This window comes from Garra rufa, chromosome 16, assembly GCF_049309525.1.
Source record: "Garra rufa chromosome 16, GarRuf1.0, whole genome shotgun sequence".
Taxonomy (NCBI): domain Eukaryota; kingdom Metazoa; phylum Chordata; class Actinopteri; order Cypriniformes; family Cyprinidae; genus Garra; species Garra rufa.
In genome coordinates this window covers 3968174-3987119 of record NC_133376.1, presented here as the reverse complement: position 1 = coordinate 3987119, position 18946 = coordinate 3968174, and the positions used below count along the sequence as shown (strand labels likewise).

The 18946-nt window shown below is 36.9% G+C and overlaps 1 protein-coding gene across 2 annotated transcripts in view; it reads left to right on the top strand.

Moving 5' to 3' along the window:
- Positions 1–14401, top strand: part of gria3b (glutamate receptor, ionotropic, AMPA 3b) — a 116887-nt gene extending 102486 nt beyond the window's left edge. Inside the window, exons 11-14 of one of the 2 annotated variants that reach the window (XM_073820817.1) lie at positions 1387–1634; positions 6360–6474; positions 7600–7847; positions 12946–14401. In XM_073820817.1, the coding sequence (XP_073676918.1) occupies positions 1387–1634; positions 6360–6474; positions 7600–7845 (609 nt within the window). In that variant the 3' untranslated portion in view covers positions 7846–7847; positions 12946–14401. Of the gene's footprint in view, positions 1–1386; positions 1635–2432; positions 2548–6359; positions 6475–7599; positions 7848–12945 lie in introns of both variants that reach the window. The other variant, XM_073820816.1, reaches the window with a different exon arrangement.
- The last annotated feature ends 4545 nt before the right edge of the window (positions 14402–18946 follow it).

Below are 18946 nucleotides of genomic sequence, written 5' to 3'. Positions count from 1 at the left end.
TTCAAGATATAGCTTTTAAAATAAAGCTTTTTTTAAAACCAAATCTTGTGTTTTATTAAGAAAAAAAATGCATATTTTTTCCTATTTATTTATTTACTTATTTATTTATTAATTTATGTATTTTTAATCTATCTTATCTAATCTTATTTAAATTATTATTTTTAATGTTTTAAAATCACTTGCAGAGGAAGTTTGGTCCTATCAGGCTAACATGACAGTCATGACTCAAGCTTTTCTTTTTCTTTTGTTTTCACTCACGATGTTCTAACATTACAACAGCATTGCATTACGTATTTCCTGGCACACTCATTTTACACGTATTTGGCGCCACCTATTGTTGTGGGTGTATTATTGACATGTCAAAGTCTAGACCAGGGATGGGTAACTTTGATAGCGATGAGGGCCAGCATTTTTCTTCTTTATACCAAGGTGCCAGATCTCCGGAAGCAAGTTTCACTTTCAGAACGGGAAAAATATAGCAGTTTCCAAACATATTTGAACTTGGTAAAAATACAACCTGTGTACCATCTTGACTGGAAAATATGCTTTTCACAGTGAGTTTTTCCATTTTTTTATTTGCTAATGTTAGTGAAAATATACATTTACGTACTCCTTCTACTACTTTGTAGTTAATACAGTGAGCGGCTAAAAACTAACGACCTCTCCTGGTTGGAGATAGTATTAACATCATAAACTGAAAGCAATCTTTACGTTACTTTTCAAATGTTTTAAAATTGATCATCTGACTTTATATGATCCAGCGGGCCATCAGCTGCTGATCCCTGGTCTAGACCCTAAATATAAGCCAACCACGTTTTTTTCAGATGCATTTCTAAGATAAAACCATTGTCTTATATTCAGATCAATTCGGTAAGTACCGCAAGTTACTTTGTTTTACCATTTATTCACTGACACCTCTTATGTCCCCATGGTAAGAGGAATTGGGGTAAACCAGAGGGAGAGGCACTTGCTTTAGCCTGAGTATTATTAATTTTATGTTTGGTGTGAAAGGGGCTTTTTAGAGTTGGCAAAAAATGACTTTTTTTTCTTTTTGTTATTAAAAAAATAAAATAAGCAAGCCCAGCCTAGGTAACAAAAAAGTAATGCAAAAGTAATGTATTACTTTCCATAAAAAGTAACTAAGAGACACATTTAGTTACTTTTTCATGGAATAATGGAATATCGTAATGCATTTCTTTTTCCCCAACCCTGGTGATCAAACCACTGAACAGTGGTAGAACTAATCTACTAGTCGGTGTATCACATACTCTGCAATGTTATTGTGATCATTTTTATGGTTAAGTTATATACAACAAGATGTGTAATTGCAGTCTTCATTGATAATGATACACGGCCATATGTCTGTTTTTCTTGTCTCCTTTGCAGCGTTCCAAAATAGCAGTGTACGAAAAAATGTGGTCGTACATGAAATCGGCCGAGCCCTCCGTCTTCGCCAAGACCACGCCCGACGGGGTGGCACGGGTACGAAAGTCGAAGGGCAAATTCGCCTTTCTTCTCGAATCCACCATGAACGAATACATTGAGCAGAGGAAGCCCTGCGACACCATGAAAGTGGGCGGCAATCTGGACTCTAAAGGCTATGGTGTGGCGACCCCCAAAGGCTCAGCATTAAGGTGGGTGGAATAATATAACAATATTCTCCATGTTGTTATAGTATTCCACCTACCCTGATGTCCTGTGTTGTCATTTCCTCCTCCTCCTCCTCCCCTCCCCCAATCCCCCAATCCCTATAAAATGACAAAGAGGTAACGGTATGATGCATTATGAATGTTATTTGATTCACAATGATGCTTCTGATCAGTTCTCTCTTCTTTAAATGTTTGTCTTCTTTTCCAGTTTTTCAACCAGATTTTTATCATTTCGAGACTTATCAGTGGCTAATTTAAGCAGTCATTTCACATCTGTGTGTATGTGTGTGTGCGTCTGCGTCCCTTCCCGTCTCTCTGCTGTCTTTTTTGTCCTTCGATCTTTCTCTCGCTGTCTCGTGTGGCTGTCCTTCCTGACTGTCGTGTTGTCACTTTTAATTTAACAGTTCAACGGTTTTTCAATTTAGCTTGTAAAAGCTGCGCTGTCACTTGTGACGAATGTTAATTGCATGATGTTTGTTGTTGTTACTTTTCTTCTCAATGACAATGTCCCCATCCCGCACACTTCAGTTTGAAACAGCGTAACCCTCCATGCCACCTTGAATATTTAACACTTTCTTTGCTCTGAGCGTCTCTTACCTTCATATTCGTGAAATTCTTAACCAAATTGTGCTCTTTCAACCATTCTGATTACTGCTATAATTGACTCTCAGTAGTAGTAGCTCACCGTATTCAGTAACGTTACCATTACTACTACTTTGCTAATGCAGTAGATTGCTCACAGACCTGTGCATTTTCTTACAAGTTATGTTTTATTGTTTCAAGAAATGCTGTTAACCTGGCAGTTTTAAAACTGAATGAGCAAGGCCTGTTGGACAAATTGAAAAACAAATGGTGGTACGACAAGGGAGAGTGCGGCAGCGGGGGAGGTGACTCCAAGGTCAGCCTCAATGTCACCGAAATCGGGTACCATAGTACAGAGTAATCGGCAAGCCTGTTATTCCTGAACCGAGCCAAAACAAACAACCAACAAAAAAGAAACAAAAAACTTGCATCTTTTCAGTAAACCCACATTATCTGAGAGCAAAACCAGAACCCTGACTTGGCTAACGGAGGAGAGAAAATGACCAGTATGATTTTGTCCTACTGAGGAGAAGTCACTTTGGTACACATTTCACTTTAGCGTAGCGTTCACACACCGATGTTAGCGATGCTGTTTGGTTAGCAATCTTAGCGCTCAGTCTGGTGAACTCTTCGTGTTTTAGGAATCTGAGAAAAACATCCGCCTGGCAGACAGTAAAGAGAGACACGAGATTGCCTTCTCGCTTTGCTTCTGCTAGGCAGCTGTCCATGGACGGAAACCCAGTCTTCTTAGTTTTCTTTTTCTCGGGTAGGAGGACAAATCATTGCAATGTCCACAAACTTGAATGTCTGACAGGACTAACAGACAGCATAGATCAAGACACAGACACAGACACTGTGATCTGAGGCTTGAGTGGCTAAGAACAGCACACATACATGAGCATTCCCATCTCCACACCAATCTCAACACAGGATCAAAAATCCATCACTTCATTTGATTCTGGCTATTTGTCCTCCCTCCACGAGGCCGACGTTAACCCACACAGCAGGGTATATGTGGGACGTGTTGGGCCCAGTCCAGCCCTTATTTTGTACTCATGTGGAGGTGAAGATTAACTGATGTGCTGCCCTCAGACTTTCCAGTTCAATTCACATCATGCACAAGGGCAAAATCACTTTTATATGGAACTGTTCTTGTTGTTTGTTTTGAGAATAATAGTCAAAATGGGGACACACATGATGAGGGCTAACAGTGCTTTTTCATGCGTGTCCCAGCTTTAAAAGCCTCATTTTCAGGACCTTAAAATTTGCCAAAGTAGAGCATGGATATAGTTTGTAAAATAAATGCAATATAGAACATAACATGTAAAAGGATTTATGAAACCGCTAAAAGCATTTCAATTTAACTGAAATTTCTTGCACTCCACCATAATGCTTCAGTGTGCATTTGCATAACATTTAGGACTGCAAATGCTAGCTTTTTCGCCACTTAAAATATACTAGATTTTGTTAGTGCTAAATTAGCTTGTTTAATCTCATTTTAGGGATTTGGGGAAGATTTTCCATTTGATTTAAAGTCAACATGAAATGGCATTCGCAACCCATTCTATTTCGTAATATGACATTTCTGGGTGCAATTTAGTGAGGGATGTTGTTGATTGTTCAATAACAAAACAAAATGTAAGGTATTGCTATCTAATTAATTAGCATTAGATTTCTGCACTGACTGTTGCATACTAAGATTTTAGAAACTCTACATCACCTAGAACTGAAAAAAAAACAACCAAGGTTTATTGAATAACATAAACATGCCTCCAAATACTTCAAGGACAATAGTTACGACATCACAAAAAGCAGTGCATGATTCATAAACTGATACTGTATCAGTTAAGACTATTGGTTAGGTTTAAGTTCAGGTTTAGTGTAGATGGTTCATTAATTTTAAACATGATAGAACTAATAAAACAGACATTAAATTTCGGATACGTACACCAACCACTGTTGTTGTAAAACATTGCCAGATTCATGCTCACCTGTTTTATAACCACCCTCTGGACATTTCACTATGAAAATGTTGCAAAAGGTGCAAGAAGCAACGTGATCATAACAAGTTTCCATAGGCACATTCGTGCAACGAGCTTGGGTTGGAAAGAGGCATAAAACGCCCACATAGCTACTAAGACCTAGGCGACATCAATCATAAACAACTGTTTTTGAGAAGGAGCAAGTCATTATATTTTTATCTGAAAGATTAATTAGAATTAGAAATGTGTAATCAGCCAGAACATTAGGCCACTTTTGATTTCATGTTGACTTTAATTGTCATTTTTTCCCCGTAGTTTCCTATTTCCTGAAAATGGGGCCTCTCTAATAACGTCTGTACTAGTTGTTAGGGAGCAGGTTTTTCAGTACAAACAAAAGCATGGTGCCCCCTGCCTGTGGATGAAGGTGAAAGGTTATGTGAGCTTTCATAATCACCTTCTTTGTTCCAGCTCTCTGTTTTTGCAGTCTGCAGTGATTTGAAGCCCCCATTAGTCGCCACGCGGTGGATGGGCTAGCTCTAATGATCTAATGCAGTGAGGCTGCAATGGCGCGTCTGGACCCAGCCGCACAGCCAGCTGTGGAAAAACACAACAAAAAGAGAGAAAAACAGGAGAGAAATCCACATTAAGCCACCTGCGACAAACAGACATCATGAGTCACACAACCCGTTCTCCTCTCGGCCCCTGGCAGCCCGCTGCCATCCTCGCTGCTGATAGGTTTCCCACTCCAGTCACTCCAAACGGTCCGAGGATAATTACATTGTTAATCAATGTCTCTCCCCAAGCTAAAAGAAATGTTAGGACCACATAACTAAATCAGCAGGAGCCATGAGAAATGTAAAGAACATTTAAGCGACTAATTACATCTAGAGGAGTGATGGCATGCTTTTCTATTATAGTAAAAACAAAACAGAATTAAATCCTAGATGTTTACATTATAGAAAAATGCCGTTCACTAGCAAGTGATTTAAAGTCAACATGAAATGATAATCGAAATCTATTTGAATTGCAATAACAATATTCAACAAGAACTGATCATGGAAAAAAAAAATACTGTAGAATTGACTTTGAGACAGAAATTGCTGATAAATTTCACAAATAATTACGAGGAAACAGCACTAAACATGCTGAATTAACTTTATTTTTTGAAGTAAGCAGACTAAAATTATTAGGTTTACGAATCCAAATATATTTCACTTGGAGACATTATAAAAAATATATTGATTTCATGTTGACTTTAACTGTACCCTGAAAACATACACACATCACGGAGACGTCTATTTGATGTTTGCATTTACATCTGGAAGACATCTGGAAGAGAGTTTGCACATCTGCAATACATCTATGGGATGTTTCAAATCAGATGTCAAATAGATGTCTTTAAGATGTTTATGAATTCGAATGTATGTAAAACATCTTACGGACGTCTGTCAGATGTTTGAACACAGCAGATGCTTTCCAGATTAAGTGATCTTTAACGTGTGCTATCTGGGTATATACTACCCAAAATGGCCGCCACATCAAACAGTGATCGCAAGCGGATTATTTATTTACGATATAGGGACTGCTTCATTAGCCGCCAATGTTAATGTCATTTATAGTACCCGCAGCTAGCGATTAGTACGAGTAGGCACGGGTTCGGTTAACTCCTGCACCCAGGTAACAGTGTTTTACTCTGCAAATGCTTTTGACTGATTTGTGTACGGTCTTGTTTACTTTTGTATGTGTGTTTGCCTTAACGCCAGCTCTCCTCAGCCTGAGCAAAATACTACTGGTAATTTTCGTTGGTCTGTCAGTCAGTCGAGGGTTCGAGTGGAGATCCACATTCTCAGATGATCAAATTAACCAAGACGCTTCTCTGCTTTTATAGCCATGCAGGCGATCTCTTCAGAAACCTGCCCGTTCTTCTCTTAACAGTGTATGCCGATTACTCAAAGCGATACGGGTAGGTCCTGGCACACTAGCTTAGCCCTGGTGAATGGAAGGTACTAGTCAGAATGCCTGCCACATGTGTGTTGATAATGGCCAGGAGCCCTGCTTTATCGCTTTGTCAAGTATGAAGTAGTTAAGACTTGAATAACATAAAATAACATAATATAATGTTATTTATGTTATTTCCCACGTGAAGAACTCCTGTAAACCTTGCAGTATTGAAACTCAGTGAACAAGGCATCTTAGCCAAGCTGAAAAACAAATGGTGGTACGATAAGGGTGAATGTGGAACCAAGGACTCGGGAAGTAAGGTCAGTCGCTGCAGGTCTTTTGTACTGATTCCAAAAACTGCATTTTGACATATTGTTCATATGCAAGGAACAAACCAATAGTCTTGATTTTACTCATGTACAGTAGTCGTAATGATTCACGGCCACGTATAAGGAAACAATAAAGACGTGTGGCCTAGAGTTTTGCACGATTCCCCAATGATCAGCTAAGGGGTACTTAGACATTTCTTTCTGTTGTTGTTTCTCTTACAAAGAATGCCCTCAAATCAAGCCGTAATGATAAATCTATTGGGGAATTAGTTAAAAGTGCAAATTGATCACCAGATTAGATTCATTTTTGTATACTAATTGTCTTGCTTATTTTCACTGATATAAATGACTCGATAACCATTATGCTGCAGTTATTACTCACCAAACTTCGAATTTAAAATTTGATGTATTAGTGTTGTATCTTATTTGTCTTTTACGCAAGAAAGCGGCCTGTTCATTTATTGGACCTCCCGTGGCGTTAACCACGAACATCCCTCTTCATGACAAATAGTTTCAGTGCAAGTTTCATTAGACGAGCAAAGGTTGACTAATCGTGTTCATTTGTAGTAACGGACAGAATCGAACAGTCAAAGTGCAGCAGCGGTGTAAAACGAGCTCTAGAAACGGCAAATAGTGTAATACTAATGGACAAATTTTTAATGGACAAGTTTGGGGGGTAAACTGCAGCAGAATGGTTCAGACTGGTTCTTAAATTGAGTACTCTGGTGTAGAAAATATGTCAAAATATGAATTTGAAGGCTAAAGGATGGAAAGGCAGTTGTTTAAAGTAAGGTTATTAAGTCAGAGGTCTGACCTGTACGTAACTGACCAGCTTCCTCAGATACATGAAGAAGCCAATGAGAAGATCAGGTTAGAGAAACCATCTACATTCACCAGTTATGGTCCTAATTGAACTCATTTGTCTTTAAATGACATTGAGCTAGAACTTTAGACACAGATGGATATTTTGGCTTAATCTCTCCATTGGAATCTAGATTCCTCTGGTAGCCGTAGAAATGTAATTCCTAGCCAGTAGAACATGTGAGGAGTTATAGTGTGTTTTGTGTCAGGATTACCACTGCAAGATATACTAACTATGCCCCTCGCTTCTCTTAGGACAAGACAAGTGCACTGAGCCTGAGCAATGTTGCTGGTGTCTTCTATATTCTGGTTGGTGGACTAGGGCTGGCCATGATGGTGGCTTTGATAGAGTTCTGTTACAAGTCACGTGCAGAAGCCAAACGGTTGAAACTTGAAAAGAACGCCCAAAACTATAAGCCAGCCCCGCCAGCCAACACCCAAAACTTTGCCACGTACCGAGAAGGATACAACGTGTACGGAACAGAGAGCGTTAAGATCTAACGGTAATGCCTCTACAGTTACTCTGTGTCTGTTTGTGTGTGTGTGTGTGTGTGTGTGTGTGTGTGTGTGTGTGTGTGTGTGTGTGTGTGTGTGTGTGTGCGCGCGTGTGCGTGTGTGTGTGTGTGTGTGTGCCAAAGTTGGAGATTGTGTTTGTTATTAATTCCAGATAATCGAATCAATGCAGCAGTGTTCCGGCTGATTTTTTTCCAAAGCCTGGCTTGTTTTCAAATGGTTGCATCAGTCAGACTGCGCTTCGGCATGCGATGAAAACACATTCTGCTAATATTTGTACTCTGGCAAAAAGTAGTCAGAGATATCCATGTTCTACATGTGTATCGTTTGGCCCAGAGAAAATATTTGGAAAACCAAACCAATACAGTAGAAACAGGACCCGTTATTATTATCTAAAGTATTGAATTATATCAAATCAGAACATAGTTGGACATTTTTTTCCCCACATTCATCTGTGAATCTCTGTGAAACAAATCTTGGTCATATTTCACTCTGAAACCAAGAGAAAATTGTATTCAGAACACAAAGCTCATTTCGGAGGTACTAATCTCTTTTGCATTGTGGCATTATTTTCAGCAGCACTGAAGTGATACAAATCATCCTGTCCAGACAAAGGTTTTGTTTCATTCATAAATCCAGGGGGGAATACTTAAAATACAAACATGCACTTTACCATTGTCTCTCATGCTTACAAAGGCTGCATTTATTTGATCAAAAATACAAAACAAACATGTAATGTTGTGAAATATTATTAGGGGTTCTAACACGTAGCACTGAAAGACTATTGTAAATGTTAGAATGGTCACCGATTAGCGATTTCAATGTAAAACTGATCATGCAGACAAAACCGTAAGTCGTAGAGACTTGAAACTTGGATGGATGGTAGTACTATAATGACGAGGTTGCTAGTGGGCCTTTCTCCATACTGGTTTCATTGACAGTGAATCAGGTTTCCTGCCACTAAATACAGACATTTTGGAGGCTAAAGACTAAATATAATATAAATATAAATTAAATCCGTACATACAAACAAAAATGAATGAGAAGCAAAGCCTACTTTTTTCCACTGCGTATGTTTATCTACGGCTGAGAGAAGAAAGTCGCTCTTCATTTGCATAAAGTTGAACGATTCCTGTAGGATTCCTCTGTCGCTCTTGTTACCGGAAATAGCCAGCTCTCCATTGAAATGAATGGGATCTTGTTGCTTTGTCTTTGCATGACGCTTGTAGTGTGAACGTAGCTTAAACTGCCAGTCGCAGGCTCAATGCAGTTCCCACTGGACAAAACACCTGCTTCAGATTTGATCAAGTGCCTGGCAAAATTTTTAGGTGTTTTGCACCTACTTTTGCGAACTAGTCCTAGGTTTTTTATGCACAATCAGAACAAAATCAGTGCAGAAAGATTCTCTGTTGAACTTTCGACTCACCATCGCAAAGGGATGCCAAAACATTTGAAAGGGCCAGGGCCTCTTTAAGTAAAATGCCTATAACTCCTGAATGGAATGAGAAACTCAGGACACTTATGTAAGAGCGCAAACCTGAGGTCACAGGAAAAAATCTAGGAGCTTGGCCACTTGGTGGCACTGTTGGATGGAAAAAAAAACATAAAAATAGCTATAACTGCACAACCATTTGTCCTTTCAGCGTGAAAATTGGTGTGCACGGTCTTAGTCCAAAGTGCTAAAAGTGTATATAAGGACATTTGGGTATCTGAAAAAAACATGGCTGCTATTGGCCAACGAAATTGGAGCACCTGTTAGACCAGTGGTTCTTAACTTCAGTCATCGGGGCCCACTGCTCTGCACATTATGTATGTTTCTGAATCTGACACACTTAGTTCAGTTCATGGATCTTTCTCCTAATGAGCTAATGATCTGAATCAGGTGCGTTAAATGAGGGAGACATAGAAAATGTGTAGAGCAATGGGCCCCGAGGACTGGATATTCGTATCATACAATAGAGCTCCTCAAATCCGGACAACTTTGCTTCTAGAACCACTGCTATCAATCAAATAATTTGTTAAATGATTGAGAAGATGTCTAAAGCCTACTTTTGCGAACTAGTCCTAGGTCTGGAAAAAAACACTGCAATACAATTCTGTAGACTCTCTAGGTCAATAATTATCAAAAAAAAAAAAAAATCAAATTACAGTTGACCATATGCACGGAGCGTTGTTTATAACTTGCGTATAATAATAAGCCAGCTTGTAAACTTCCGCTGAAGCTTTTATATATATATATATATATATATATATTTTTTATATGTGCTATATATAGGTGGACACTCTTGAGACTCCTCTGCTGCCTCGTTCTTATCAGAAACTGAGAAAAATAATAATTGCAACACTGTAAATAATGACAGCGGCATTAACATTCAATTTCATATTATTTAACAACATGTAACTGAAATGCTGAGCTTGTAATCCCAGGAGAGTACCTTCATAGTTGTACATTTAAATGCTGACAGCAGAACACTATTATAGTGTGTTTAGGCTAATGTTAGCTAGCTAACGATACTTCTCTTGAAGAACATCTTAATCGTATTCTTGATCATCAGTAACTTGCCTTAATAGTCATGAACACATTTTTAAAATCTTGTAATATTTTAAAGCCTTTATTATTTTACTACTTTATTAACTCTACAGCTGTGCAGTAAAATTCACTTCAAAGATTCACTTTTCAATCATAAAGTCGACATGGAAAAAAATGTCTTTTCACAGAAAACAAGGTCTTTTTAAGATGAAAATGACATGAAATGACCCATATAACCAGAAGATGGCAGCAGAGGATCACTCATAGGCTGCAGCTGCCATTTCAACTCCGTAGTTTTTTTAAGACGTCTTGCTTTTCAATTTATTATAAAATTACTAGTATAATAAATTGTAGTACTTTTACAGCATTATATAGTATAGCAAGTGCAGAAAGTCATTAAAAAAATAAATAAAATAAAACTCAAACACAAACAGCCTATAAGGGTGAATTGTTTAAATATGTATATATAGTTCACTACAAATTAAATAAGTTCAATATTATTGGTATAAGAATTAAATGCACTCACTATGAATCAATATGAATTTAAAATATTTTATATAATTTAATAACTACATCTTTTAAGTTTTATCTTGAACTGTAAAGCTATTAAATAGCCTATATTTAACCAACACAAACTTGTTACTGCTGTAGTTTTGTTACTCTGAATTTAGTCTGAATCATTTAATGCACTGCTCTTTTTTTGACATCAGCTTGTCAGATGTTTCATCCGGTTATTACTGTCAATCTTAGCAATGACTCGTGCATATTTAGCCAATTTACTCATATCTTTTTAAACGTTTGTCATTCACTCTTAAAAATAAAGGTGCTTTACGATGCCATAAAAGAGCCTTTTTGTCTAAATGGTTCTATAAAGAACCTTTAACTTCAGATTATAAAATGGTAAGAAAGAGATGGCTCCTTGACTGAATGGTTCTTTGTGGAACCAAAAGTGGTTCTTCTATGGCATCACTGTGAAGAACAGAGGTGGGTAGAGTACCCAAAATCTGTACTCAAGTAAAAGTACAAGTACTTATGGAAATATTTACTCAAGTAAGAGTAAAAGTAACAATCTTAATAGTTACTTGAGTAAGAGTAAAAAAGTATCCGATGGAAAAAGTACTCAAGTAGCTAGTTACTAGTTACTTCTGATCTGATTGATATGAAGTGAAAACCCTGAATTTCAAACTGTTTGCTTCCACACACCTCTAAGTAAGGTGTTTATACATATATATATATAGGGCTCACAAAATTTCAAAATTTCTGGTAGCCCTTCAGGCAGGTACTCTTCAGATTTTGGTAGCCCGAAAATTAATTTAACTAGCCCAAATAAAAAAAGACCTTTTTTTATATATATAGAAAATCAGATAGGAGTTTAATCAAAAATGTTTTTAATGCACAAATATAAACAAATATCAAGGAAGTAATTTTATTTCATGATATTTATTTCATTTAGTGTATCTGCAGAATTTTTAAATATTAATTTAAAGCAATTCATAACCTTTTTTAAGATCTGCAAAAGTAAAATAAACAGTAATGGGATTGGACAATGTAAAGTAGAATATTAAGCCATAAAATGGCATGATTTCAAATTCAGATACAGTTTCACACAAAAACAAAATATGTTACACTATGGCATTTCATCCTTTATAACATTAAAAGGGATAAATTGAGTTTATAATTTAATATATTTATTTAAAACATAAATATTACTGTACTTGTTTAGATTTTTAGAAGGCACCTTAACTTTTTACATTTACAACTCTGTGTTTGCTCCATAAAAACATGGGTCGATAATTGCAATCATTTGACCATAAACAGCTGAAAAAAATGTATTGGAAATGAAAAATTCATTCTCTGTCATTCTCAGCGCTTTAGGAGCGCTGAAATATTTCAGTAACAGCTGTATACACAGCAGCATTAACGCAGTTTTATCAGACATGAAATGAAAATGCCAACGACACGTTTCTGAGGACAGTAACGGAGGAACGCCATCAAATGTAGCGAAGTAAAAGTAAAGTTTTTTCACTATAAATGTACTTGAGTAAGAGTAAAAGTACCTATCTTTAAATATACTCGAAAAGTACTAGTTACCCCAAAAATTTACTCAAGTAAATGTAACGAAGTAAATGTAATTCGTTACTACCCACCTCCGGTGAAGAACCTTTTGGTCCTCTTAGACAAACAAAACTTTTCTTCGATTGTGAATGGATTATGTAGAGAAAACGAGCAAAGTACACTCCTATTACGGCACAGTACAGTTGACCGGAAATGACTGAGCTGGCTTGTCTAAAACAAGGAAGTAATCCATGCATATGGTCAATTAATAGCAAATTGAATGTTTGAAAATGTAAACTGATATTTGAAAGCTAGAAATAACTGACTTTTTTAGCTGGTGGAAATACTAGTGTTGCATTGAAATGTTTAAAGATGATTTATAAATTTCCCAGCAGCTGAAGATATCAGAGAATAGATTGCTAGGTAGAAACAAACAAACTTCATTTTCCCGAAGCACACTCCCACTCTAATGCATATTCTCTGATGTGTGTGCGTTTTTGCAGAGCGGCAGTCTGGCAGCGTGGTGTGACACCTTACAGAGACGGCTGGATCTTCAGGAGGGGTCGCCCGCCCCTCTCGCCCACTCTCTCTATCTCTCTCTATCTCTCTCTCCCTCCATACACATCAGCTCCAGCCGCCACAGCACGCTCACACAAGACCACGGCCCGCGTGGACCGTCGCAAGAATTGGAATAGATTTCTTCAGTGCCTTATGGAATATTCAGAGTATCACACTGATGCAAACTCTCGACAGAAGCATTGCATCGCTCCAATCACACAAACCCACGGAATGCCATCATCACCGTCATCTTCATCCTCATACCTGTGAAATAAAAAGTCCATGGACAGCGAGAAATAAAGCCATCACTTGCGATCTTAGCACACATCGAATGGGCCGATCTGACTCGAGACGTCTTCTCTGGACTTTGTGGAACCCGGCGGTCGAGCAAACGCTTGTAATACTGTAAATTTGCTTTCACACTCATCCAATCGGTGTATTAATTTATCAGATTATGGATCGTTTCAATTCCAGAGTCGGTCGGATATGTTGCAGTATATCGTGTGCTTTTCTTTTGTCTGATCTATATTTCTCTGAAGTTGAGTTGGAAGTTCAGAAGCTATAAACCCCATTTGACCTTCAATAATGGAGCTTCAAAAAAACCAAAAATCGCCAGACGATTTCATTCATTTGCACACACTCTACGTACTTACGGACATGAACTTCCAAGATTTTGTAGTTATCACAGCATACTGTACAAGAAACTGAAGCTATAAAACGGATCACATTAATGTAGATAAACCGCAGTTCACAAAAGGACATGGCTTTTACGATGTAGTCTTTGATTACCTCACGGTTTTCCGAATATAATTCGCACATGAAATCGAGCTTTGAGATTTAGTTTTATTTGACGAGCATTATTAGTGTTTGGTGAATTATTTAGCAAACGAGACTAGGATTAATAACATTTACAATAGATTTATAAAAGGAGCTAACGGGAAGCTAGCACATTGACATTTTGCTGTGACATTTTTGTGTTGGAGAGAAAGAAAACAAACTGTGACTCCACGGGACTGAGGATACGGCCCGTCCCGTGACCGTGGACAGATAGTTTTATAACGAAAAGCTTTTAAAAGACTACAAATGTGGAACACGAAAATCTGTACATTTGTAGTGAAGGATTCACACAAACGAATTTTCTATCTGCATGCGAAAACTTGTGATTGCCAAGTAAAGCCCTGCGACTTCCGTTAGATTCTAGAGGGTCGGTAGAAAGTCGGTTTCAGCTTTCAGATTTCGACCTGTTCCTAACCTGTAAAACTGCACTTCAGCCCAGAGGAGGCGGCAGGCTGATGTAAGACGTGCATGCGTGGCTGTCGTTTCCCGAGCCCTGATAGTGAGGCCTTGTACAAAGAATTTTAATACATTTTGTAAATAAAAAAACAAAACTAAAAAACTGTACCGAACAATGTCTATGCGCTTTTTTTATGCACACAATCAATCTGGGATCCTGCCAAAACATCAATTCATAAGTGTTGAAACAACGTCAAATACAAATAAAGCATACTAAACTGGACCTACAATGTACGTTTTTTGTTTCCAGCCAAACTATCTAAAAATTCTTAAATCAAGAAGGATTTTCTAGATGAGTAAAAAATATTCAAATTAAGTCAACATTAAGTGTGTTTTTGCTTGAAACAAGCTAAATAATCTGCCAGTGGGGTAAGACAAACAATCTTGTATTTGTAAAATGTGACCCTGGACCACAAAACCAGTCATAAGGTTAAATTTTACAAAACTGAGATGTATACATCATATGAAAGCTCAACAAATAAGCTTTCTATTGATGTATGGTTTGTTAGGATAGGACAATATTTGGCCGAGATACATCTATTTGAAAATCTGGAATCTGAGGATGCAAAAAAATCAAAATACTGAGAAAATCACCTTTAAAGTTGTCCAAATTAAGTTCTTAATGCATATTACAAATCAAAAATTACATTTTGATATATTTATAGTAAGGATTTTACAAAAAATCTTCATGGAACATGATCTTTACTTCATTTCCTAATGATTTTTGGCATAAAAGAAAAATCAATAATTTTGACCAATACAATGTATTTTTGGCTATTGCTACAAATATACCCCAGCGACTTAAGACTGGTTTTGTGCTCCAGGGTCACAAATACTCTTGATTTTTTATTTTATTTTGCTTGTTCTAAGCAAAAACTCACTTAACTTTAACTTGTTTCTGAAAACAAGAAAATAATTTTTACTTGTCTAGAAAATCCTTCTTGATTTAAGAATTTTTAGGTATTTCGGCTGGAAACGAGACAAAAAATCTACGCAAGAAAGGCATTTTTCCGGTGTCAGTTCTCAAAGTAAAAGGAGGAGCCTCACCTTTGAGAAAACCTTGCAATGTATTGATAAGTGGAGTCAACACCACATGAGCAAACATGAGAACACAAACACTTTCTGGAATCAATTAAAAAATAATAATTCCAGATCAAAATGAACACAGAGTTGGATGATTCTCTGATGTGTTAAAACAAGCCACATTTTAATTTCATGCTGGATAATAGTTTATTCAACAGTTTGATAATAGAGCTTAATAATGACAATCTTTGTAACAGACCATCAAAAGAGCTTGAACTGTGATTTGAAACTATTAAATTCAATGGCCTGTATCTGTGTCTGCACTCAAAACAGCACAGCCTCTCCTTTGTTGCCTAAATGAAACGATTCAAAATGAGATGGCCTAATTGTTAGTATATTCACTATAAACTGTATTACAGTGTATAATATAGATATTTCATTTGAACTAAATTGACCTGATCTCTTTAAACTCTTGCCATATGTGTTTAGACACTTAACATTTCAGCATATCATTTAATATTCCATTTATTTATTTGGTGTCCAATCCTGCTTCTGGAGGGCCATTGTCCTGCAAAGTTTAGCTCCATCGCTTAAAGCAACACTAAGTAACTTTTCCCTCAATGCTCCCTCTACAGGTTAGAAGCGGAATTGTCCATTACCGCTGTCGTAAATAATTTAGCCTACCGTCGTGTCACATGCACGTTATTCGTTTGAAAGGCTATCCAGGAGCGGCTTTGGAAATAACAATGTCCAGTGACAAGGTAGAGTATGTTGTATGACTTTATAAATGTGTGAAAACCTTTTGTGAAGCCTGCCGTGAAGCAAGTCGCATTTGTAGTCTCATTTGAACTACAAAACCGCGACCCGACGACCCAAACTTACATAGTGCTGTTATGGCTGATAGAGGGTCGCAAAGCGAATACGAAAGTGCCGTTTCACCCTGTTATGAGTTGATGAACCACTGACACGAGTTCGGAAACATTATTTTAAGGTAAAAAAAGTTACTTAGTGTTGCTTTAATAAACACACCCGAGCCAGCTAACCAAGGTCTACACTCTTAAAAATAAAGGTGGTTTAAAAGCGTCTTCACAGCGATGCCATAGAAGAACAATTTTTGGTCCCACAAAGAACCATTCAGTCAAAGGTTCTTTAAAGAACCATCTCTTTCTTACCTTTTTAGAATCTGAAGAACCTTCTTTCACCACAAAGAACCTTTTGCGAAGCTGTTAACGGTTCTTTATGGAACCATTTAAACAAAAAAGGTTCTTCTATGGCATCGTGAAGCGCCTTTATTTTTAAAAGTGTAGGCATGCTAGAAACTTTCAGGCAGGTGTGTTGGAACTAAACTCTGCAGGACACTGGCCTTCCAGGACCGAGTTAGGGGCTATGTAATCCAGATTTGGTAATCTGAAAAAGTGTCTATCAAACTCAGTTCCTGGAGGGCCGCAGCCATGCATAGTTTAGTTCCAACTCTGCTCCAACACACAAACCATGTAGTTTTAAAAAAACAACCTGAAGGACATGATTAGCTGGATCAGGTGTTTACCTAGGGTTGAATCTAAACTCTGTAGGGCTGCAGAGAGTTTTGAGACCTGTGAAGATAGACATATTTTCAGATGACCAAATCAGCGTTTGTTTTCACAAAACATCTTAAGGGGAGACACTGCAGGCAAAAACTGTCAAGTTTGAGATTTGGGGCTTTTTGGTGTTTCATAAAGTGTTTTTTCAGACTAGTGGAAAGAAATCACCCAAAAGACACGGTCAAGTGTTTCTTCTATAGCACTTTATCAATTTGTGTCAATATATTTAGATTACAATGCTTATTTTTAAAGGCCGTTTTCTCAAAAAAAAATTTTTTTTCTTCTACACTGAGCCATAAATCTCCACTTCAGTAACACTTACACACCAAACTGTATTTTTTTAATCCTGTCTATATCCTGAAGGTTTTTACAGAGGGATTAATTCATATATAATTTGCTTGATTTTATACATTTTATCCCCCCAAAAATGGTAAAAAAAACAAAAAACAAACAAACATGGTTTTCTGTCTGTTTTTTTTTTTTTTGATGAGATGCCCAAAATTTGATAATCCCCTCTGTAGAAAGTTTTGACTCTAATATGTCAAATAAATTAAGCAAGAATTTTGAAACAGACTTTATCCGGTGTTTAGATTTTTGTACTAGAAATGCATGCAAATTAGCACACATTTCATTAAATAATTCCTCATATTGCATATTTAAACATTTTAGGAAACTTGTAATACAAAAAATGTTTGCAATTATCAATGTAATCAATCAACTGGGTAAGTAAGGGGATAACTATTAGTTCATTTTTTATTCTATTCACCTGCAGTGTCTCGCCTTAAGGCTAAAAGTAGCTCATAACTTGCCGATTTAGGAGAAAATCATTTTAGCACAAAAACTAGCTCTTAAATCTGTGGAATGGTAGGTGTAGTGACTAGGACTCCTAAATCACTAGGACAACTCACAAACTATCCTCCCTGCTGAAAAAAGCAATAGAAATCATCACAGAAATTCTACACAAGTGTCATCACAAACATTACAAACCATCAACTTTTACCCCTTAAAACAAACAAACAAAATAAATAGTTTTCTGTAGTGTGTTTTTGGACTTATTCCATTAGTATTTAGTGGTTTTAACAAGCCACCAATAAAAGGTGACCAATTACTAGCAGAGACCAACAGGCACCATTACAGTTACCATTAAAACCAGTACAATTCTGCAGTGGTGTCTATTTTAGAAACATTTATTTTATTTAATACTAGTTTCAACTGTTACAGTGAATGTTGTATAACATTAAATGCATTCTGTAAATTGAGTAGGGCCTGATTTTAAGATGATGCTGCATTATATGTGTCATCCGCATACGAATGTATATTAGCTGAGTTCTCTCCAAGGCCTAAATCATTGATAAAAATAGAAAACAAGAGGGGAGCTAAAATAGATCCTTGGGGTACTCTTTTTTTACTTGATAGAAAGGGGAACTGTAGTTTTCTGAACATACACAATGAGTGCATTTAAAAAAAATAGTTTTTAAACTATTTTAAAGCAGCTTTACTAGTAACAGGAGTTTCTGTAACAATAGATTGTGGTCAACAGAATCATAAGCTAAATATAATAAATGACGCTGCAGAGAGCGATTTTATAATGTCACTTGTAACTAACAGAGCTGCAGTTATAGTGCTACGATGTACCCTAAAACCTGATTGGTAATTAATCAAAATATTATTTTAAGTTAAAAACTGTTTTATTTGATCATTTAACGATTCAAACGTTTTACTTAAAACTGGTCATCTGGAGATACAACAATATTTCTTAAGATCTAAAGGGTCTCCACCTTTTCTTCTCACACATACATAATATGTAATACATATAACTACTCTACTTGAAAGTCAATATCATGAATTGTAAATTTCTCTTCACTAAGATGCTTACTGAACAAATGTCATCAAATAGCTTGTTTGTGACTTTTATTGTTCAGTTTTACATGCTCTAGCATTTGTTGCCGATGCGACTAGCTTTGTACTAACAAATTGTAATCCATTACTGATTCCAGATTACATGACAGAATTGTAGTCATAACATAATCGTTACATTACACGTTTTAGG